We start from the raw sequence: 24,961 nt of genomic DNA on the forward strand, positions 1-24,961 counted from the left end.
TTTATAGCAGCTTTTGGCAGGCAAGAGTCTGTGCTCTGCCGCCTCCTCCTCCTCCTCCTCCTCCTCCTCCTCCTCCTCCTCCTCATCTCTCTGCGAGCTGTCGAGGAGGACAGTGGCATCACTGGAAACCTCCCCACTGCCTCCTACATCCACATTTACATTTGTGGTGCACTCATCCACAGTGAGTGGGCTCAGTGTCTCACTCAAGGACACTCCGACTTGTAGCGACTGTGATTTCTTTACAGGACAGTCTAAATGCAAGCACATCACCACCTTTTCTCTCTGTTTAAATTTTAATATCAGGCACTAACGGTGCTGAAATGTCACTGTTGAACAATTCAAAATAATGGACAGGATTCAGAGAGCAGCTTTTATCTTCGTACCTTTGAACTCGTGTTTAGTCCCACCGCTGTCGACAGATTTAGCTTGTGTGGGTGGCGTTGTGACCCACAGAGGGAGTTGAACCTGTAACCTGACTGTTTCACTTGCTTCCTGCTCTCAGTCGGGCATGCTGGGCTTCTTTTGTGTTCATGGTTGTTTTTCCTTCGAGTGTCGTGACGGCTTGATTTGCCTGAAGCCTCCTGATGCTTCTCCATCTGCTGCTCTATAGTCATGTAATATTCAGCTAGAGATGTTGTTAAAGTTTGAGTCTCTGTAGGAAAAAGTCACTGAGAACAACAATCTCCTAAAGATCTGAAGAAGCAGCTGGAAGGATGTGGGGTTATTTAGCTCGTTGTCCCGAGCAGCTTATTCAACTTTACGTCAGGGACTTAACAATGGAATAAAGGAAATTTGCTTACAAAGCAAATATCTCCTGATTAAATACAGTTTCACCTGCTGGAATATTTGTGTCCTGGTGAGAGCTGGACCAGGTCCATCAACTTTTATCAGGGTGTAGTTCTCACATTTTTTTAAATTAAATTATATATAAGTCACAATCGCTAAAACCTGGAGTGTAACCAGACATTCTACATTTAAACTGTAGCGTGTGACCAGTTTACTCATTTATGAGGCACAAAGGAGCAGAACACCAGAACTGAACCTTTTTAATTATTATTCTTGTCTCTATGAGTGGATGAATTTGTAAGCAATGTATATTTTTCTCTCTTTTTTTTTTTTTCTGGTTATTCACAGAAATTAAAAGAGCGCAGTAAGAATGTTGTTTGGACACATTTCGGGCATGAGAAGAAAATTACTGTAAAGCACAGCAAGAAACGCTTCCACTTCAGACCTTCATTTACTGTCCAGGACATCGTACACTAGGAGCTTTTTAGATTAAACTTGAAAAAAGGCTTCATAGATCCAGCAGAGTTCATATTTAGATGACAAAGAAATCCCTACAAAATGCGTTTAACTTCTTACATGTAGTCTGCCTTTATACGAGCTCCTAGGATCTATTACATCTGAGGTTGTGGCTCCGCTGCTGATGTCAGAATCCTCAGATCAGAATTTATATGGTTGTTTTCATGTTTTCTCTGGACATACTGTCACCTACCCTGTCATCATAACGCAGTGTCGCTTCTTCATGGCTGGCAAACTTTAACATGGATGATTGCTGAGACAGTGGAAAGACAAGGATATTTTATATTTGTTGGACATTTATCAAAAGCTTCTCTTCAAGACAAACTGCAGGGGACATATTGTAGCCTTGTTGTGATTTGAACTTATCTCCAAGTACAAGTGCAGTTTCTTCAGGGCAGGTTTGAAAACATCTTGGTTTAAAGGTAATTTGACATCCAGTTGCACTGAAACTTGTTGTCTAGGCATTGGAGTGACAGGTAGATAAAAGTTGATCTGTAATAACAGCAGTTTGTGTGAAAAGGGTTTGGAATACAGCAACCGATTCAGATGTTTACAAGAACTCTGGGAAAATAATAGGACTTTCCAACAATGTAGAAATACTGAAGTATTTGTGGAGTCACAGTGTTCCTAGAATGTCGATTGTTTTCCTAAAGCTGTCAAAGTCGCTGCCTACTCACATCTCAGCAGAGAGCTGCAGAAAATCTGCAGAGGAGCCTTCTTTATACTCGCCACCAATGTTGCTGCTGGCTTTTCCATTGCCATATGACAGCGATCACAGTCAGCTCGACCTCCCAGAATCCTCAGGGTCCTCGCCACATAACCTATCCCATCATTCGCTCCCGTTTGAGTTGTCAAGTATTTCTTTAGGGTTTCTCTAAAACAAACACCATGAAAGATTTCACAGGATATGATCACACTACACAGCTTGGCCAAAATGAAATCACCACCTCTTAGATTTAACTAAGTAAATGTGTGGGAGCCTTCCATTGGATATTTACTGCAGTGGTTAATATAATAATTTTAACAAATGCAATAAGTAGCTTCTCAGGATTAAACATGTTAGAAAACGTATTCAAATTTCTTTCTGCATCACCAAGACTCTCCTGAGTCCAGACAACTCGCCCATCATCAATACAGGATCTGGGTAAAAAGTTAATTTATTTTTGGAAGGAAACAAATGTTGAAATAAACATGACATCGCGTAAGCTCCATGGTGAATGTGTGCTGTAATGAAACCAAACCCACCCCTCGCTCTGCCAGGAGTAAACCACCTACTCATCAGAGATTTTAGATTCTTCATTCGTTATTAAAATTCATTAACGTATTAAATTAGATTTAATGTTTCATTAAAGTGAAACTTTTTTAAAAACCTGATTCAGCTGCGGTTTGATCATTGTGGAAGTTGCTGCTGTTGAACTGTGTGATACAGAGACAGGATTCTGTACTTAGCCCAGTTTCACTGATACAGATGTGCTAAATAAATAAAAGACACTGTTAATAAAACACAGCTCTGGAGCTTGAAATGCTACAGCCTCCAAGATGATCGTACAGGTGAACCAGCATTTAATAATATTCATAAAATGAGGATTTATCAGACAAGATTAGATTCACTTATGTCAACCCATCTGAGTGTATTTGATAATTTTAAAAAAATAGTAGATATTATTAGATATTCTAGCCGCTGCTCTCTAAATTATTTTAATTTGAGTCAAGCTTTTATACTGTAATGAGCTCATGAGTTCATGTGTAAACTCGTGAGCATCTGCTTTATACAGAAGTTCAAGAAATCTAAACCGGTTTCCTTCCTTCTGAAAACCATGTTCTGTAAAACACTGATACAGGGAAAGGTTCCGGTGTCAGTTTACCCTTTTAAAGTTAAACCCAGCTGTAAGTCAGAAAATGTATTTTAGAAAAAAGGAGTCAGACTTTCTCAGACATAGTGATTGACAGCATGTGATTAACACAAACTCTGCTACAGCTCTGAATTTTCAGCTACTTTATAACACGAACTGTACATGTTACAGCGTCACAGTGGGTTTGAATATTAGACCTACAACAAACATATTTGTCACAAAAAATACGTGTTTTTTTTTAACTTGAACAACAACTGTTCAAGTAAATGAAAAAAGAAGTTAAAATGTGTAATCATGTATTAAGCAGAGCTGCAACATTTTGTCCATTAACATCGAAGACGTGTCAGAATGAACACAAGAGTTGGGAGCTAATAAACTTAAGCTAAAATAAATCTGTGGAAAGTCTGACATAATCTGGGACACTGAGCCTCAAGAACCTACCAGGCTTGTCGTGTTCATTCCCCACGTTCAAATACAGCAGTCAGCTGTTAGTTGTGTTGGCAGAAACACTGGAACTGTCCAGGATGTTTGTCAGGGTTAGAGCAGGGTGAAGGATGCTGACGACAAGTGGCTTCAGAGTTCAGTGTCGAACGTCATGTGATCTTTAGACCTGCTACGATTGGCAGCTGCTGTGCTGATCAAGAAGTGTGTTATTCTACTGGTTGGTTTACAGCAATGCTGAAGCTCTGTTAAATATACATGTAAAGTTAGGGTTTGAAGTTTACTTTCACCCTGGGGAAATTTATTCAGACTCAATATTTTGATATACTGAACATTTCATTTCAATATACATTTGCTTCCTTGGAGGAAATTGGTTTTCTGCTGGAATGAGGTCAGGGTTGTGTGATGGCCACACCAAAAACATTTCTTTGTTGACCTTAAGCCAGTTTGTTACCATAATGGTTTGAATTATTGTTCTGCTGAAATATCCATTTATGTCCAAGCTACTCAACTGCTGTTATCAGACAAGGTTTTGGAAAATAATGTAATTCTCTTTCTTCATGATGCCATCACTTTTATGAAGGGAGATGCTCCTTCTCACCACAAAACCACTTCATAACACGATGTGCCACATTACATAATGAAGTCATTGTAAATCAGTTTCTGTCATGGTTCCTTATTTGTCAAGTAACAAGCAAAGTTCCACATATCTGCATATTCTTAAGGGTAAGACAAAAATATCCAGGACTTACTTATATATTGGTGCAAGTTAAACATAAAATTAATCATAAATTGTTCTTTCTGTGGCTGTAAACTGGCTGTTTTCTGGAGAAGCAGTTCCTGTAGTTACTGTGTGATGGTACTCTGTCACAGATTCTGTGTACACACTGTTCTCCCAGAGACAGTTCACTACCTCCTCTTTGCAGAGACCATGTTTTTTGAGACCATTGTGTTTTTTTTGAATACAAACTCAACCCTTGGTTCTTTTATTTTATTAAATCAGAAACAGTTTGTGGAGCTGGTAAATGGTGTCGCAGAAATGTGTGATTTTTCTTTGACACTTCTTAACAAGCTGCTTTGTCACACTCTCACCCTCAGTTGTTGCTGCTTAAACTGCCAAACCATGCAAGACTTGCATCACACTAATGGGGTGTTGTGATGGCACACGGGGGATTATTCAAGTTTTTAAGACTTTAAATAAGTAGAGCTAGGATTGTATGTTAATAGAATAAAGAATTCTGTTGGACATCAGTCTGTCATTAGTCTTTTGAAGGTGCAATGCTGAACAACCAAATTAATTTAAGTATATATAAAGTGACCATAACGCTGAAAACCTAACCACTTTGTGTGTGCTAGTTTTTCCATCTTGTACAATTCACACCCTTTTTGTACCAAATGCTGAAAGAAGGCGGTGGTGGTGAATCCATTCTTTCCCTTACAGAAGTGAAAGCTACTTTTGAGTAAATATCATGGGTGAAGTGGGGGTGAAGCGAGAATCCAGTTGAGACGTCACCACTGATTTCTTTTAGCAAAGTTACATTTTTCAAATCAACAAAAAAATGTGCCACTAGCTTCTTTAAGGACTTTCATCACAGTCGCCACTACACATGTGATGGATGCCAAAGTCCTACTTCTTTTGTCACGGTTTGAAAGGGGCCAGAAGGTTTTACTGGACAGTTTTTATGTGATCACAGGTGATCTCCTGCTGTGTTACACACAATGCCTCTCCAGACAGTGTCCAGAGTTCATATGTGAAACAGTGCTCGTCTGAACTACAGTCTCTGTTCAGGTCTCTTTGCTGCTGCTTACATCAGAACTGATACATTCACAGCAAAGTGAGAATGTTCAGACTTGTTCTTTTGCCTCCACCTCTGCAGTGTTTGGTCACATTCACACCTCTGAATCTGTAGGCGTAATCTGCATCCTCCTCTCTGGCAGCGGCTGTTGAATTAACCAAATGTTCAATCAGTCGGCTGGCAGCTCTCAGCGTCTCTGTGCGTGATGAATGGAGATGTTGCCCTTCACGCAGTTTGTTGGCTCAGTGCACACAGCTTTGTCAAATTGCACGGAAGGGATGTCGTACCACTAAAGCCGGCGCAAAAAATAAACTTCAGATTTACAAGGCAGAGGCAACTAAATCATTTAGACGTCAAGTAGATCAGCTCAGCCAACTTGGTTTTGAGCCACCAACTCCCTAAAAGTTTCACGTGTCTTTAAAAAAAGTCTTGAGCCCATTTGAATCGATGTTGAACCTTTACATTTTGCTAAAATACATTAAATACGGTTTTGATTAGTCTTTAAAACTGGAGAATAGTTTTAGGCTGTGTAGAACGATTTGGTTTTCATTAACCTAATTATTTGTGTGTGTTTTGTTTAAAGTATTTGTACAAGTTGTACTTCCTTGGATATACTGTTTCATCTGGTTTCTCATCAGTTTGTATTTATGACAATTGAATAAAACTACAGAAAACGTTCACAGATTTTACATCGTTGTCGGAATATGAGAATAAATTGATGTTCGAGACCTGGAGTGAAAACAGGGACTTTGGTGTTTATTTAAAACCTGCTGCACCCAACAAAAGTAAAGGCAGGTACATCATGTGTAAAAGCCGTTCAAAATAGGAGCATTGTGAATGTGGAATCGCATAGCAAGCCAGTGAAAAACCCAAATCTGTTGTCAAAACCCTTAAAGCCCTTTACGATTCTGAAAATACAAGTGACAGTTTTAAATGTAGGCTAGTGTCCTTATTTGATGCCCATAAATCGAAGTGTTCTTGTACAAGATCCTGGACTGCTACTGATCCTTTTCAATAATAGACTGAGCAACATCATAATTGTCGAAAAGACTCCAGAATAAGTTTTGCACATTGGAAGACTGCACATATGAAATATGTGATGCTGACGGTTAAAAAGTTCAAAACGTGGAAGATGCCAAGTTTGGAGCAAACAGCTTTTAAGCTAAAGAAAAGTGAGATTTTCCATATTTCCTGAGACTTTCAGTTGCAGGATGCATTTTGATGTGTGGACAAAAATAAATGGTTGAACCAGCTTGGATGGACCTGTAAGTTAGATATTTAAGATTTTAGGTTCAGTGAGGGTGGACAAATGGAATACAGATTTATTAATGAAAGAACTACCAATGAGCTTGTTTGCATTATTTATCTAAAATGGGAAACTACAGTCCTGTAGGATGAGAGTAAAATGTCGATGTGAACTCAACTGTTTGTGGCCGGTCTGCGCTGCAAACTACCCAGTTGTTGCCCTCCAATGTTTTCTAAAGATACTCCTGCTCACAGAGACTGCTGTGTGTGTTCCCTCATGCACTTCATGTCTGACGGCAACATTGAGTAATCGGAGTGTATTTCTGTGCTGTAGGTAGGTGGGAGGCTCTCTGGCTTCCAGAAACGTCTTTGGTTGTTCAACATAGTTCAGACGTAGGCGGCAGCTGCATAACATGTGGATGTGTTATTGCTGTGCGTCTGGTAATGGTTCAGCTGCTGGTTGCTACGCGACAGCTCTCTTCTGAGCAAACCTGCCCATCACAGAAGTGTAACAGCTCAGCTTCCTCCCGGCAGCCAATCACACGCAGCATAATCCTGCTCAGGCAGAGATTAACAGCTCTTTGATGTTGCTGCTGAAACTTTCTTTTGGGGAGGTTTTTACAGGGTTTCACTAATCTCACCGGTTTGTCATGGTGACACCTCCAGCTGAAAGCAAAGCAAGATCAATGCAAAGTCCTAAATATTTACAAATTACTAAAATTAGGCTGAAATATTGTCTTTTAAGATACAAATCAGTGATTTGAATCTGTAGGGTGGAGCAACTAAACAGCAGCACTTCTTCATAATAAATAATTTTCTTTTCATTTCACACTTCATCTTCACCTCACACATAAATGTCTGAATGCAGACAATGTAAGCTACCACAGGGGAAAACTGGCTTGTGACACCCAAGTGTTCACAGCAAAGTGTGTGGGTTACGTTTACTCTACTGATGATGTGGTGCTGCACCAGTAATTCGGCTCAGTGCAAAAGGAACTGCAGGTTAGGCATTTTCTGCATAGACAGGGTTTTAGTTTCAAAGGTGCTTATAGCAAACAGGCAAATCAGTGGACATTTTCTCTACCTGTGACATTGGTGTTAAGAGGTTTAGCATCACACAGCCTTTATTTTTCTAATCACATCACCTTTGATAGAATCCTAGAGAGACAGCTGGTGGTGATAAATTCACACACCAAGTTAGCTCCTGTATGTGCTCAAACATAGTGTTCACAGTTCTGACGTTCATCAGTACATCCGTTTGTTTTTTCTTCTGAAAATGATAAAGCTAAAGACACAATGGCACTAATGCATCTATTCCCTGAAATAAACATGTCAAACATATTGTCTGTGGGAGCTGTCTACCTAAACTGGACTTTATTCATGCAGTTTCATGATTCCCTCAAGACCTCCTGTGATACCTGCTGTTAGACACACGACAATTCTTATTGACCTTTTCATAAAGTCCTGATTTTGGGTTGCTCCTACCTCAGAGGTGTGTCACCAGTGATGTCATAGACAGAATACTGAATATTGAACTGCCACAGCACTTTGGCTGGTCCCGGGTCAACTTTAGTTGACATTTAGAGCCATGAGTGCAGGGCTGGGCCATGTTTTTCCCTTCTTTATGTCCTGTGATGTTTGTAGGGAACCTTACACTAAATGCAGACCACATTTTCACTTTAAAGAGCCTTTGTTCGTTTGCCCAGTGAAGCATTTCTGTGCAGCAGACTTGAAGGTGTCCATCACCCAGTTTAAGTCTGGTTATGTAACTGCACTGGATCAGGCAAGTCGAACCATTCACCTGTCAGCATAAACTTCTCTGCTCCTAAAGCCAGAAAACAGATGAGTAAGACTTAAAGCGCTGACTCATCCAGATGTGAAGGCTGCAGCTGGAAAAACAGAGCAGTCAGTTTGTGGGGACATAGTGACAGCTTGTACAGGATCACAGGTTTATTTTGGCAGGTGATTTTTATCAGTAATCGTGCAAAGTTGGAACGTTGCACTTTGTTTACAAGGAAACTGCTTGCTCCAGCATCATCCTCCGTGCTACAACACGCTATCGTCACACAACAAAATTTGAAATACATTAAATGAACTTGTAGACTAAGTGAAGCAGAGCATTCAGTGCTCAAGGACCTTATCACTGTTAACCAGGTTCTTGTGTTTACTGTTTCAGAAGTACAGGCACCACGATGAGGACTCGTCCCCCCAGGACCAGAGCTCCCCCCAGCTGACGGAGGAGGCAGGGGGGCCAGAGCTGGTCCAGGTAGCAGAGAAAAACCTTTCCCAGGTGGAGAATGTGCATGGATACGTCACACATGCTCACATCTCACCAATGAAGGTAGGAGAGTCCGCTTTGATTTTATTTTTAAATCTTTCTCCTTGTTCCTCTTTCTCTCTTTTTGTCCATTTTTCTCTGTCTCTAAAGAAAGACTTTACTGGCCTGAGACACAAAATGTCCAACCAAACACAAACACATCAGTCAACATCTTCCTTCTGAAAGCTGCACTGAAAAAACAGAAATATGACTGTGAAGAAAATAAAGTTCCTGACTCGATTGAATTTGAATTTCTGATGTTGTCCATTCTAGAGTTTTTATTTTTACTTTTTTGCTGAACTTATTATTGATTTCTTTTTTCAGGAAAAAATGTTTGCACAAATCAAAGTTTCACTGCGCAAATCTGTTATTCCACACAGTTACAAAACTAAGACAAATAAAAGAAAGAAAATTACTTTCAGTGAAGCAGGAGCATGTTGATGGATCTGTTGCACAAAATTGTATAGAATTTTTTTTTTAAACTTTTCTGAGAAACAAGTAAAGTCAAACATATTTGTGTGTCTTCATCTCTTTATGTGTCTGTTGTTGTACATTGTATTTACCATGGAAAATGTTTTTGTCCAACCATCATCACACATCCACAATCAAGTAAAATTCACTGACGAAATTCAACAGATTTCTCTTTACAATAACTTCACAAATGATTTCTTCTAGAGTTATTTAAATCTGAAGGACGTTATAAAAGCTATGCCTGACAATGTTAACTTAATGTTGAATTAGAACACATGCACAGATGGAGGACGAGGGTTGTTGCTTGTCTGTGTTGCCTACATGTGTTTCATTAACACATTAAAGCTGCTCTGAAGCTCATACATCACCTGTAACTGTTGCTGTTTATACCCATTAACACACAACCAGTCAGGTTTCTATTTGTCCTTCCATCGTTACAGTCACTGCAGGTAAACACCAGGTGTGACAGCTGATTCCATCCAGCACAAGCTAAATGTGGTGCTTTTCTTTTATCGATTCACATTTTATGTAACAAAATAAATGAGTAATTTTGGTCACTGTCACTTCTGAAAACGTCTTAAGTGTGAAAAAACAAACAAATCAGATTTCTTCATATCGGATCTGGACCACTGGACCTACTTCACATCTGATCTGTGGCTCTGTGACTGCTATAAGACGAGGAGGTTTCACATTTATTGAAACTTGCTTTTTATTGTTGTTCTTCTACACATGCAGCTCACATTGCATTTAAAAAGTGCTACTGTGGCACCGGATACATGTACTGTCAACACAGAAACATCCAATCTGACCAATATATCTCCAACTGGGTTTAAGACCCCAACTATGAAGTGCAATGCTCGCTTTGTTTGATGCGTTCCCATCTGTCATCCTTCCCTGTCCTTCACTTTTCCACGGTCGCTTCCGATTGAAATATAAAGTGAAGTAGTGAGACTTGTGTTAGTAAAGATACCAACCAATATTCAGCACGTCTGTGGTTCAAATGTGTTTAGTGGCATTTATTGAATGTCTCTATTTCTAAGTTCCTGTCATCTCTAAATTTCCTTTAAGAAAAAGAAGAAACTACAGGCCATGTTCTACAACTTTAAACCAAAAAATTAGAAGAACAAAATCATGGCTAATATAAAATATGTCTTTGCACTGTGAGTTGCACCTAAAGAAATGTAAATAAATCCGATAAATCTGTAAAACACAGAAATGCTACTGAAACTCATCTTGCTCATATAGTAACAGATTGTCAGGATTTGCTGCCACATTTGCTCCTATTATTCATAAATCCTGTCAGCAAAAATCAAATTCTGGAAAATATTGTTGTTGTTTTTTTTATACTTTATTTTAACACCTGTGAAAATAGCTAGTTTGATGTGTCTGAGCTGCCTGGTGGGTTCAGATCCTCTGTGTATTTACTCATTTATTCATTAAAACCCAAACAGAACTAAAGGCTGAACCTTGGACAATTTAGGAGCAGTCACATGATTCTGCATCCTGTTCATGCTGTTCTTCATGCTGCTTCTGTCAGCTGCTGTTTGTGTCTTATTTAACTGCTTGTGTGTCACATCAATGTGAACTCGTTCTCTTTCATTTAGGACTGTCTGTTCAACAGGGACTGTACCTAGATCAGTGGAATGATCACGTACAGTCTGTGTATGCATTAAGCTGAGCATACGTAAAACACACTGCTGCTGTGGTCGTGGTAACACAAGATCAGAGTAACAGAGTAATGTGATGTGTTCAGATTGTGCTCTGTTGAACAGTGGAGCGTCTCTGCCATCGTGTGGTGTGTTAACAGATTTACATCTAGAGGAGGTTTCTCAGTAAATATCTGAAATGGTTTATTTCAATGGTTGTCAGATAATACGGACAATAGGGAGATTGTCAGGGTTGGTAAGAAGATAAACTTTGTGCAATGAGGTTATTTTTCTATGGCTTTTCTTTAAAATGTGTTTGTCTTGTGTAAAGGTTTAGTGAGTTTATGTTATTTATAAAAACTGCAGAATGATCAGTTATATTAGAATTAAATTTTTCATGCATGAATATATAAACAAATAATGTAGCAGCTGGTAAAGCTGGAGTTGAGTTTAACCAATTTATGTATTGGCCCAATAATAATAATACATCAGCATTTAGTGTTTGTTAGATTTTTATATTAAATCCTAATCTGTAATATAACTGAAGCTGGTAAAGGTGCAGCAGAGTACAGTAAAGTAAAAAGTCCTCAAATATCTTGTGTTTGTAAATGTGTAATACTTCACAGATTTAACAGTTTAATTATTACTCTGACTGTTTATCAGTAACCATGTGGTGGTGGAGAAGTTTTAGTGGGTCCCTGGGGATCAGGATCAGTAGCTCTCCAGGACCCTGGTAGCTCTGGCAGTTCACCATCAGCTTGTCTGTTTGTGTTATATCCCATTAAGATCCAGCTCTGTCACTTTGGCCAAACTTCTGTCCTCCATGTCCACCACCTTCTCTCTTCTTGTTCTGTCTTTATTATATACTGTTGACTTTTTCTCTTCATTTTCTTTCTCTCTGTGCTTCAATAAGTCCAAAGATCCCCATTCTAAAAAGGTGCAGATTAGGACTGAAAGAGTCATTTCTCTCTACAATATAACAGAATATAAAGATGCAGCAATTGTTTTAGCATCGCATTTTATCTCTACATATCCAATTTAACTCTAAAATACTTGACAGTATTTGGTCATGTAGATTGAATGGACCAGGCCTGGAATTTATTGTAAACAAGATCAATCACCAAATTTAAAAATACCAATAAAATATGTTCTTCACTTTGTTCAGCCCTCAGATGCATTGATGGTCAAAATAAAAAGTTTAATAATCAGTTATTATTGAAGGCTAAACAACAGGCCCAACCATTTCATTTCTTACTTGACTATTGACAACAACGTAAAGGTAAAAATGAAAAACCTATCATTTGGAGCGAACTTCTTCCTACCCCTCCATCTTTGTCTGTCCCTCTTTCACCGTCTCTCTGTCTGACCTCTGTAAGGATTGCCTCTCTCCCTGATGTATTTTGACCCCTTCGAGACTCCGTCTTTTCTTCCACCCCCCTTCCTGTAGGTAGCATCTCTGGAGAGCATCTTTGATGGTTCTTCAGTGTTAGGACAGCATCATCCGGAGCTCCCCTCCCCCACACCGTCCTCACTCTACCCCCAAGGAGAGGACAGCCCCGTCCCCTCCTGCTCCTCCAACCCCTACCCCCCAGTCCAGGTAAACCCTCGGGTTCTTGAGCTATTGGCACTGCAGTACTGCTGAAAATAAATGTTATATGCTTTAAATTTCCATCATGTTTTCAAAGTTCATCTTATCAAACACAAAGAACTCTACTTTACAAACTGGGTTCAAATTTTTTTAAATCCGCCACATTTACGTTGGGATTTAAATGACTAATGGGGTTAAATGACTAAACTTTCCCTCTAAGTACTAGCAGATAAATTGGTGTTTACCTTCAGATTTAATGTTTTAGGTAAGATATAAAAACAGCAAATTTCTTAAAAAGTTTTGGTAGGTAAGAAGACTACACCAAAACACACAAGGAAATTTAAAATCTCACAAGCAACCATGGCCAGTGATGCTGATGCTGGAATAAACTGTATTTGTAGTGATTAGTCGTTTGGACTGAAGGATGCGACTGTGAGGATGGGAATTTAAAATACTCTCTTGTTGATGCCTCAGTGTTCTGTGTGGTGAAAAACAGAAGGCATATACAAGTTTTCAATGTCAACACATTGTCTACTTATGTCTGATCTGAACACTCGTGTCATTACACATTAATTATTGCAGTGTACAACTGAAATATGCTGGCATTGAAAAAAGAATTGATAACTTCAAAGTCTGAGTTCAATGGACTGGACAGTTTGGAAATTTCTGGTGGGAATTGTTTGTGTGTGCTGGTCTGGAGAAGATGTTTTCATACAAAATCTGAAGAAAATGGTTATATGTGACACCAGATATTTTTATTTCCAATTTTATGTTCAGTATACATACACATATTTAGACTTATAATTTGACTAAAATACTGTTTTAACTTGAGAGACAGTTATATCAGTTGACAGCAATAATACAACAAAACATCTTTTTTTTAATTCCATGCTAGTTGAACCTTAAATTATTGTAGCTTTTCATGTCAGCATGCTGCTCCAATTACATAATAGTCTCAGCTGTTTTTGCATCATCTTGACTGAATCTCAGCGAATGAATTTAGTTCATAAACCTGGGAACATGAGCTGAGCGAGAAAGTGTAAGAAGCTTCTTCTTTAGGATGAGGCCTCTGGCCAAGCAGCGGTTAAAACATTCATACTGATGAGGAGCTACAGGTTGTGATTCCACCGATGCTGCAGGTCAGTGACTTTGTATGGAGACAGTTGCTCCATTTCTGTTCAGTCCTTATTCACGTTTACTATTTAGTTTTCATTCCTTCAATTTTGTCATGAAAAATTGGTCCTCAACAAATATTTTTTGTCATTGTTTTTTTTAAATTGACACAAGTCTGTTGATCTGTTAAGGAATGTGAAGTTGATGATCATATTAAAGCCTGGAGGGAAACTTAGAAACTTAGTTTTCAGCTTAGCAGTGTAAAGCGCTTTGAGTGCCAATAGGTAGAAAAGCGCTATATAAGTGCAGAACATTTAGACCATTTACTTAGAGATGGGTGGTTGGGGAGTTCTTCACTTTAGCCCAGACTGAAACATCTTGACAAATATTGACAACTCAGATTGATTTGTAATAGTCTATTGAGCTACAACACTTTGTGATCACAATAAGCTGATTAAACTGTGGCTTCAGATAAGAAAAGAGAACAAACCGTGTAATGCATGTAACGCATGAAGAAAGTTACCTGGAAGTCTGCTTACACGTCATAGTTGACATTTAAAGCAGTGCAGCATCACACTGAGAGATGGTTTGTTTGTTTTCTGCTCCATTCAGGGCTGTCACTTCACTTGTAAAAGTGGAAGTGGACTCATAGTAAAACAAGAAATGTCACCTTTGTGTAGCCTGTCCAATGTTTTGAATGCAGCGTCATAATCTCCTCGTTTTGGTGGAGACATGCTCACTTCTGCCACCTATGGCCTGGATAAAAAATAAACAAATACATCAAAATCTATACCGGATTGAGGTGAACTGACGACCCCCCACCCCCACCCCCCAAACTAGCAGACTGAACACAGGCTTGGAGCGAGTTTGTGACCTTATTTTCACTTTTCACATGCTGTGAAACTGCAGGAGTTGTACAGTGCCTGTGATTTGTCAGAGCATCTGGACAACTGTTTTGCTACTGGGCAGTACCTCCACTCCTTCACCAGAAACTGCTGCTCACATTGACATTCTTCAGTGGAGAAATCTTTAAATCCTTCTCTTCATTGTCTTCTTCACGTTTGATCTGAGGCGGCCGCCCGTCCCCGGCCTGACGTCAGCAGGCAGCTATCTCCAACACCTCTGCCGCGATAACGCGATGAATGGATCTTTACATCCCACAAAGACAGTGAAGCCTAGGAGGACACACTGTACACTCCTTTTTGTTATTCCTTTCATTTTTTCATCTTCCTTCCTCTGCCTCTCGCTCTCCCTTCACGGCAGCACCATGGCAACACAGGAGATGAATGGCGACAAAGAAAATCCTGACGGCAGGAAAATGGAGGAGTGGGAGGGTTGAACCTGCATAGAAGGACAAGGACAGATTTAGTGAGGCTTTCTGTCACAAGGTGGGGGCTGTGCATGGAGTTAGAGTGGAAGCAGGGGTGTCCATAGTAAAATGCAGGCCTCCTATTCGCCCCCACAGATTTACAGCAGTTCTGCTGTATATTCAGCACAAAGACAAAGGAATCTGAGGCCATGAAATGACTTGTCACTAATGCTGCTTCTTCATCATCTCATCTCTGCTACAATTCATTCTTAACTGCCACAAAGGATGCTGGGAGGACAGGCCAGCTCTATTTATAGCAAACAGGGCTTCAGCCTCTCTTGTAATTTTAGGGAAATAATGGAATGTGTCTTCCAGACAGGGATATCAGGGACAATTTAAAAACAGCTTGTTCACAATTTTCTGACGCACTGATAAAGTTGCATATTAAATGTCATCAGCACTTTGTTCAGAGTATGACACCTAGTGGTAACATCCACTGCGGAGCTGGAGTCTATCCCAGCTGTCACTAGCCAAGAGTCAGTGTCCCCCCTGGACAGGTCTCCACTCTCAATGCTGACACTTTGAGACAGAGATAAACAACCACACATGGTCATATTCACACCAGTTTAGAGTCGCAGCCTATTTTAGCTTCTCTGTTTTTACCTGTGATACCTTAGACCGTAACATGTCCGGTACAAGTTTGAGTTCAAACTGAAACCTGTCTGCTGCACATTATGGTCAGTTAATCTACTCAAATTATGTTTAACTATGTTTTTGGATATCATGTGCATATTTAATTTATTGTAGTGGTTGACCGACATGGTTTTTTTTCCCCCTTTCTCTCTTTTCCATCATGTAAATATATTTAATATTCGCAAATGAGACCAATATGAGTAAACAAAATTTACATTGGTGTTTAGTCATTTGACAGATGCTTTTATCCCGAGTGACTTACAAGGCAGCAAAAAGCAAAGCAAAGTGCTCTGTCAAGAGATCAGAACCTAGAATTAATTGATACCATTAAAAAAGTTGTTTGAAACTCCAAATCTGAATCGCTAAAACTTGCCCAGTCCATGTTGGAGGCTGTAGAGATTGATGATGTTGCGTTGTCGTTTACTGAGAGGAGTTTTTAATCATTTTACTTCAACTGTATCAATGAAGCTGTGCTAATTATAGAATGTCTGCAAAACCCAGTGCAGTTCAACAGCAGCATCTTCAACAATGATCATACAGCAGTGGAATAATTAATGAAATATCAACCCTACTTTAAAAATAACCCTGAAATTCATAAATTAGTTAGCTTTTAAAAGAATGAAGAGAGATCTGTTACTAACGCTGATCCCCCCTCTGCGTTTCTTCTGCTGACTCGTATTTGGAAAAGGACTCAAAGTCTAAGGACAGAAGTAGGACAGAGGTCGGCTGGACCAAACCCACCCTGGATTGAGAACCAGTAGGGAGGAGGAGGTGGGGGCTGTGTGAGCTTTCCAGACTGCAGAGGGAAGAAATCAGAAGACTAACTTCCTCACTGCCTGCGTTCTCTTTAAACACACACACACACACACACACACACACACACACACACACACACACACACACACACACACACACACACACACACACACACACGTCTCTCCGTCCTCTCATCAGCCCTGCAGTCTGTTGTTGCTGTCTGCATCAGACAGACAGAGGCTGCTCGTTCGGCTGGTCTCTGCCTGCTAAGCAATGCTCTCTCACCCCGGCAGGTTAATCTGCCCCCGCCCCCCCACGATCCTCCTTCTCTTTTTCCCGTCAGATTCAGCGTCTGACTACTGTTTACCGGCTAATAACTGACAGGAGGACGACCTCGGTGTGTGTCAGCTCTTCTCCTGGAAGCAGCAATTGGTCACCTCTATCACCTCCTTCGTCGGCTCTGCTGCAGCTTTGCTGTTTGTGTCTTTGAGCAAAAGAAGAACGGGGAGAGAAGTAGTAATGGGGGGACACAAGGTGGAGTGAAGGCCCCCTCCCATTGTCTGCTCTCCAGCCAGCACAACCTCTGCCACCCCGCAGCCTGCAGAAGGAGTGAGTGGAGGCGCAGAGGAGGCAGCACGCCGCCTCCACCTTCGCCAGCAACAAGCAGCATGCTCAACTCAGTGTGGTACGCCAAAAAGATGGGTCGCCGCATCATGGGCACCCTAAGGAGAACCAAGCGGCTTCACCGGCGTCTACTGGTAGGTCCCCCCCTGTATCTTCCCTTCCACCTATAAGGAAACAAATCCTCATTTAGGTGGTGGGGTGGGGGTGACATCGTGTAGTACCATGTAGCTTGAGTCTTTTTTTGTACCATACATGCGCTGTTCCTGACTGCTGTGTGTGTGTGTGTGTGTGTGTGTGTGTTGTAAATATATTGATCAGTCTGGATTTGATGCTGCTGAATGAGGCAGATGTGGAAAAGTTGCAACAGAAGAGATGCTGCTGCGTCATGTGCTGGATGAGGATTCATGTAGAAACCTTCACATCTGGTTAAGTTCTTTACAACACATCTAGAAACATCCTGACCCACATCTTAGGTGAAAGTGACAGTGCTATCATCATCATCATCAGATTAATATTTGAAAAGCATGAGGACAGTGTGTGTGTGCGCGCGTGTGGTGTTGGGGATCTGAGGTGATATGTTGATAAGGCTGCAGCAGCTGTGAGAAGGTTATTACGTTGGAGGAAAATGTGTCACCACTCAGCATCTGAATGTGACATGTGTGTTAAATGTTGTGGAATCCACACACACACACACAAAGAGCTGCTGAACGTTCCAGAGCTTTCAGCAACTGTGGGCTGTATCAGATGATAGGCACAATGAGCTAGCTGGAATCTCCCTCATCTTGTACTGTTTTTAGAATAGTTTTTATAGATGTCAGGTTCATTTTTGAGATTCTGTCACAGTTATGCAGCTTTTTATAAATTAAATCGCTGTGTGAATGAGGCAGCGTGTCGATGTCGAGTGTTACCTGCAACATGCAGCATCATGTTCTGGGCAGATGTGAGGAACCCCTGCAGTAGCACATGCCTTCCCCGGCGTTGCCTGGCAACCTCCAGGCTCCTGACACGCAGCACTACCCCACCACCTGCGTGTTTACTGCTTCAGACACACACGTTCACATGTATGCACTTGGACACGCACACATCTCAAAATGCAGATGTAAACTGAGATTAAACTAAAACCGTGAAAATTTTCCCTTATAATAAATCCCCAATTCAAATTTATCCAATTTATAAAACTGTCTCAAAAAGTCTGATAATACTGATAATAAAACAAAAACCCTACGTATGTGATGAAAATGCAGAGAATTATTAACTAAATCTGCAGGTTCACTCAGCACTAAAGAAATGAATGGGGAGCTTCATTTATTGTTTAGTGTCCCGACCGCTTTACTGTTTTGATTCTCTTATACTGCTCTTATATTGTCGTTATCAGCCAGAGCAGGAACCTGCTGTAAAAAGCCACTGACGGCAAAAAGGCCCAATTACAGAAGAGCTGATGGACATTCTGTGCATCATTTTACAGCTAAAGACCATTTCGTCCAATTATGAGGTGGTGGAGACCAAAAACAGAGCAAAAACGGGAATATTTGACTTAAATCTGATGGACAGAAACAGCACTTGAGATAGTTCTGGTGCTGCTGAATGTTGAAATAAGAAGATGTTATCTAACATCCACTTACAGGACGATGGTGAATTTATTTGTACGAAAATACATTTATTTTGTTCAGTTAATGAGACGTCTTTTTAGAACAAAAGGCTGTTATTGGTTTTCCACAGACTGTAAACTGCTGGAATTTCAGCAGTTATTACCTTTTATAAACTTTAATATCTATCATAGACAAGAGATGACAGTTTGGGATGAAGAATGGCTCTAAATGCCCAGGAGCCACCATCATCACAGCACCATGACTTCATTGTGAATTTAGGATCAGAGAGCAAGTTGGTGTAAACTGCTTTATGTTTTATCACGTTTCTACAAAGTCTAATCTTAAGCTTTTAAAAACTAAATTAAAACCCTGTCAATGGACTTTTTGTTGTGAGTCCTAGTCTCTGACTAAAAAGTCAAAGGCAAGCTCATCTTCTCTCCTGAGGATTCAGCCACGAGAGTTTGACGTCCATCCAAAAGTTGAAGTGCTCTGACAGTCATTCAGCCAAATTTATGTTAGAAAAATAATTTTGCTTCTAGAACACTGGACCGTCACAATTGTAGTGTCACCTGGGACACAGAGGGTTTAATGGGATTATGACAAGGATTAATACTAAACCTTCCTCCTTTTATGGTCAGTGTCAGGGTTGGTGGATGCATTCTTTCATACTGAAGCGCTGTTCTCAGGTGGTTTGGACGTGATCTGAGCCGTGCAGGCCTGACAGGATTTTAAGCTCAGATCCATGACTGTAATCTGTTTGTTGTCCTGTCAGGTGTAATTTGTGCTGCTGCCCCTCCCCCTGCAGGTAATGACCAGTGAAACAGCTCACAGTCAGTGAGCTAAAGATCTACGTGTACAGACAAAATCAACAATTTATCAGAGACGTTTTTTTGCTGCCCCAATGTTTACAGCTAGAATGTGAGCACACTGCACACTGCACCTTCATTCTGTGGAATGAATTAATGCACCTAAAGGATTGGTTGACATAAACCTTTCAGTTTGAGGTTTGATGAAACTTGCTCCCAGTCTTTGTTTGGACTATTTTTGTGCACGTGTGATTCGGTCTAACATTTCTAAATTTCTTCTTAGTTTTGAAAGAAACTAAGGGTGAGATTCGCTCTGAGAGCTCCTGAAACAGGAGGTTGTGGCTAATGGGGCATCAAAACAGACGTATTGCACAGTTTACAGACTGTTACATGTATGTGGAGGCGATTTCTCAGAGGATGATACTGCGTGTAAAAGTCCCGAGCTGTAACATCTCTAACAGCAGCTGACGAGGGAGTAAGTGGAGAGAAATATGTGATCTTCTGTCTTTCTCTCAGCTTTTTAAGAACAGTTGTTAGTCTATGTCAGCTGGGTCCAGATGGTGTTAAGCAAGAGCGAGTGAACCGCAGGTAATAAATTGTCTTAATTGAATTTATTTAAATTGAGTTATTCTGCCTGTTTTTCAGGCATGTGTTAAGTCCAACACAACTTTAGTTCTACATGTTTCATATCATGTATCAAGCTCATCTCCCTCTGCACAGCTCTGGAGAACCAAAACGGTTCATTTTGTCTTGAAATTGATGTAATTTTAATAGATTTACCACTGATGTGGCCCAGTGTGACTGCTGAAGTCTCAGGTGAACTTCAAAGTCTACACCGTGGTGTAAACTTTGTATTACAACATCGTGCTCCATTCCTTTCTGAAGGTGGCTCACTTGTTGCGTGCTCCATAAATAGCTGACTGATGTCTGAATGGCCCTTCGTGCACCAAGTCTTCACAGAAAGCGTAGTGTGTGCAGCATATAGTGTGACCTGAGGTGAGACTTTCCACGTTACTGCACCAAATGTGGTCTTTGTGATAAAGTTAGTCTTTTGATGGGGGTCAAGGAAGAAAAACATTATCTTTCCATCTGATGAAGTATTTTAATTTTCTGCCAGTGTTATAAGAAAGTAACAACAGGTTTTGTCTGTCTGTTAATGAAGTAAATGTAGTTGTTTGTACAGGTTTTCAGGTTGGTTTGCTTAGAATTTCACTGCTTGTGTTCCAGATTGTGTTGTTGTTTACTCCAGGAGAACGTGGCTGTATGTTTATGGTGGTTTGCTGAGATAATGTCATTTGTCACCTATTACACTTCTATCTATATTTTTCTCAGAAATACTCAAAGATTAAATTGGATATCTGTGAACGTACTGACAATAAAACATGAGCAGTCAGATGATCAAAAAAGTTGAAGAGCAAACCAACCAGTCACACAAAGTTTTTACGTAAGAAAAGAGTTTGTAAGAAAAATGGGTGTATTTTTGTGACGTCATGCTCACAGATCAGAGTTAACTTTATTTCTGATGAAACCTGTGGACCAACCTGCTGTATTTGAAGTAAGACTTGTCTTTAAAGATGACAGACGACAGAATAGATGTTATGTCATCCACAAGAACATTTTAAAACAGTAACACGTATTTTATTCAAAACAATAAAGAAATAAAGAACATAACTAAGACGTAGTAAAACAATAATAAAAGTAAGAAAATGATAAGTTGTAATTAATGTAATTTTTTCTTAGAGAAGCTTCTGATAGCAACTTTATTCTCCTCAATCCAGTTCCCCTCCACTGATTAGAAGATCCCACTTTGGAGCCCTTGCAGCATAAATTTGCACATTAATGAGGAAAAGGGAAAAACACTTTTGTTAATCCACCACAGCTCCTCTGTGTTTATTATATGGACTTGTACTAATACAGTTATAGTAACACATTTGACACTGACATGTTAAAGTCTACTTTCTGATCCTATTGGTAGAACTGGTGCATTTGTGCTTCTGTGTTACTTTGACAATGGACGGAGCTGCAGCTGTGTGTTGATGTGTGTGTGGCCTGTAGGTGGGACTGCAGAGTTCAGACACTAATCCTAATTTACTGCAGGTTCTGCATGTTCAGTGTGTGGAGTCAGATTGGAGCTGAAAACACTATAAGACTAATCAGACATCTTACTCGTTACCTCTGACCAGAGAATACAGTCTCGACAATGATCATACAACATATTCAGTGCCTCAAAAAATGTGAACAATATCACCTTGATAACAAACCATTTTCTGCAGGACTTTGAATTTTTAAATTACTTTTTTGTTACTTTTCATTACTTTTAGCTTGGTGTGTCTAATAAACTGACATTTTGTGCTTCAGCGTTACTGTTCACATTACGGTGCAGTTTTATAGATATTCACAGCAGGACGTGGATGCAGATCAATACATATTTAGTTTCTCTCCTCCATTATGAAAATGGATTGTGATGAGGCATTCAGGGTAGATGTTTGGTAAGAGACTGACCAGGCTGTAACATGTTGCGATGTTGCAGCTCTGTCACTTTCAGATGTAGCATTGGTGTATCACAGTACATTTGTAGATGCTGGAGAGGGAAAGATCTGGAAACCAGACCCTGACTCTCATGCTAATGCTTGTCAGTGGGTTATTCTCCGCTAATTTTTATTTTTGCATAAATTCGTCCAATCATAAAGTCTGGAGTACTACAGTTTATGTCTTGGACCGTGTGTCATAACAGGAGACCCAATCAGGTCTTAGCAAAGCTGTGTATAATAAGTGTGTGTGTGTTTATATACACAGTAGATTATGAAAACATATCTAATAAACATCCAATCAATACACATTCATTCATGTGAGAAAGTTTGTGAACTCTTTACAATTCTGACCGAGTCCTCATTAAAAATCTCATTAAAATGTGACAATAGACACAAAGATTTGTTTCCAGTTTGTTTCCATTAGATGCTTTCTACAAACACACAATCTGCTGATTCTGATATATATATGTGTGATGTGCTAGAAGCCTCCAGTAATTGAAAACTCACCTGTTAATCTTTGCATCCTTTTCAGACAGTTTCAGTTTGTTTCTTTACATAAGATGCAATTGTGCCATGATCTATGAAGAGCCAGTGTCAGATGTGCATTTACCAGAAGCAGACTGACCAGGCCAGATGCTCTATATGTATCAAAGCTACAATCTGCTTGTGCAGGGACCTTTGTTTGTACCTCATGTTTCCTCTTTTAGATAATTCCTTTCATTATTAGAAAACATTAAGGCATATTTCTTGGACTGATTAAGACATTGTTGGGTTAAGACCATCACTTTAAGTACTTTAAGTATGTTAGAAATTTGGTTAAGGTGAAGTAAAGAATTTTGTAAATAAAAAGCACGATTTGGTATTAAAACCACATCTTTTTGTTTTTTTATTAGCTCTAATAAGAAGGAAGTTTAAGTGAAACAAGCTCAGCTCACAGCGGATTCACCCTTTTCACTTTAATGACAAGGCTCTTGTCCTCATGTGATCCTTGGACCAAATATAATTGCTAAAGCCATTGTGTGATGTGTGGTTAAATGTGGATCTATCAGGTCTGTCAGTTACTGCTCTGTCCACACTGCCGTGTTTGCCGTCCACATTTGACCTTTGAAAGCCAGCGTTTAGTTTAATTGGCAAATGGCTATTTTTCAGGACAGTCGCTGTCTTGACATTGTAGGCACATCTGCTCATTTTTCACATTTAGCATTTGTAGCCTAACAATCTGGGTGCAGCACAGAAAAACACATCAGAAAAAAGCATATCAGCAGCCGTGCTTCTGCCGTGAACAGCCTGCGAGGACTGTCAAGCTTTTATCTTCAGCACAGGCTTAAAGCCACTGCAGAGAATATCCAAATGAAAGCCGCAGCTTCCTCCCTGCCACCGCTAACCAGGAGTCCTCGTCGCATTATTCCCCACCCCCCTCTCGCTGCTGACGCTGACATGCAAGTCGCTGTGTCTGAATCCGGGGGCGTCATCGATTATTCATGCAGCGAGTAGAACACACACCCCCTTGCTGACATGTGCCTCACTCACTGAAGCCGATTAATTGGCAGGAGAATGAGAGAAGACAGAGGGGGGGGTCTCGCAGAGAAAGAGCAACTGAAGAGGGAGGGGATGAATGTAGAGGGAAATGAGGGAATGTTATTGTAATTCAGTGGTGGAGCCTAAGTAACGGGATTGAGTTTGGATCTGTTGCCGTTGTCTTCAATCTGACCAGCCGCTGAACAAGCCTGTCCAGGTCTAACGGAACCCTCCATCAAATAATATTCAGCCAACTCTTCATCCAACTGGGAATCTCATCCAGGAACATGACCACACATTATCTCCGGCAGGAGTTCACATCCAAGAGCATGAATAGTGCTGAGAAGAAGCTGCCACCTGTCAGCATCAACCTGCAGGAATCCATCGCCCACCTGCACCCTCTCCAGAGGCAGCACGCCATCGAGCTCCACCGTCAGCAGCTGCAGCAGCAGTCGAATCGTCCTCAGGTTCACGCTTCTCTGTCGACATTTACTGCCTGTACCGTGCCGGCATCCTGCCGAGCTCGCAGTCGATTCCTCAACCTACGGGACAGTGTCAAGAAAAGCCCGACCAAGAGTACAGCAAAAGTCGTCAACAGCAGCCACGCCGCCAAAAGGCCAGAGATACCCTGGGTGCCCTTTGCCTTCAGTAAGGTACTTCAACATTGACGACATGTGATACGGGTTTTCTTTTTTTTTTTTTTTTTTGGCTTTTAATAATGTTGCTAAATTCTATAAGTCTGCCCTAGATGGTAATTACTAAACTTTATCAGTACCTACTGTTTTCCAAAATTATGTATGGACACTATGTAATATATGAGGTTTTTGTGTTGTTTTAATATTTTTTTAAAAGTTGTGTAGAAATGTTCAGGTGTTCAGGAAGAGCAAAAAATCTACTCAGATAAATGTCAAATTGGTCCAAAGAAGGCTCGACAGACTAAAAATAGAAAAGTTGTGCTCATGACTGTGAGCAGAAATTATCAACAGTAAGTGGAAGCTTTTGATTCTGTCTTTTCTTCACTTGGCCAAAACGCCTAATGAGGTACAAAAGTAGTTTTTTAACAAAGCACATGGAAAAACCTTCTGTTTTGGTTTTTGCTGTGCTGCCTGTGGATCTGCACTGGAATCGAATTTGTTAATTATTGTTAATGTTGTGATGGTGTGTGTGTGTGTTAATGGTTAAGGAACTGAGTGTTGAAAGTTTAGATGATAAAAATGTGGGGAATGGTTTACAGATGTGGCTGCACGTGTACAGTGGTGTGGCAGGAGTGTGTGTTTTTGTGTGTCCTGCCGTCAGATTGAGTTACTACAGTGTGTTAGTTTGTGGAGAATCGATGCCGACCGTCCATGTGTGACACTGTTGT

The 24,961-nt window shown here is 40.3% G+C and overlaps 1 protein-coding gene across 15 annotated transcripts in view; it reads left to right on the top strand.

Moving 5' to 3' along the window:
- LOC137098137 (disks large homolog 1-like) overlaps window positions 1–24,961 on the top strand; it is a 100,607-nt gene that overhangs the window by 47,088 nt on the left and 28,558 nt on the right. For 8 of the 15 annotated variants that reach the window (XM_067474019.1, XM_067474016.1, XM_067474011.1 and 5 more), the window contains one exon: window positions 8,814–8,978. In XM_067474019.1, the coding sequence (XP_067330120.1) occupies window positions 8,814–8,978 (165 nt within the window). Of the gene's footprint in view, window positions 1–8,813; window positions 8,979–12,518; window positions 12,669–13,841; window positions 13,853–24,961 lie in introns of all 15 variants that reach the window. The other 7 variants (XM_067474004.1, XM_067474006.1, XM_067474005.1 and 4 more) reach the window with 2 other exon arrangements.

This window comes from Channa argus, chromosome 14, assembly GCF_033026475.1.
Source record: "Channa argus isolate prfri chromosome 14, Channa argus male v1.0, whole genome shotgun sequence".
In the NCBI taxonomy this organism is placed as follows: Eukaryota; Metazoa; Chordata; class Actinopteri; order Anabantiformes; family Channidae; genus Channa; species Channa argus.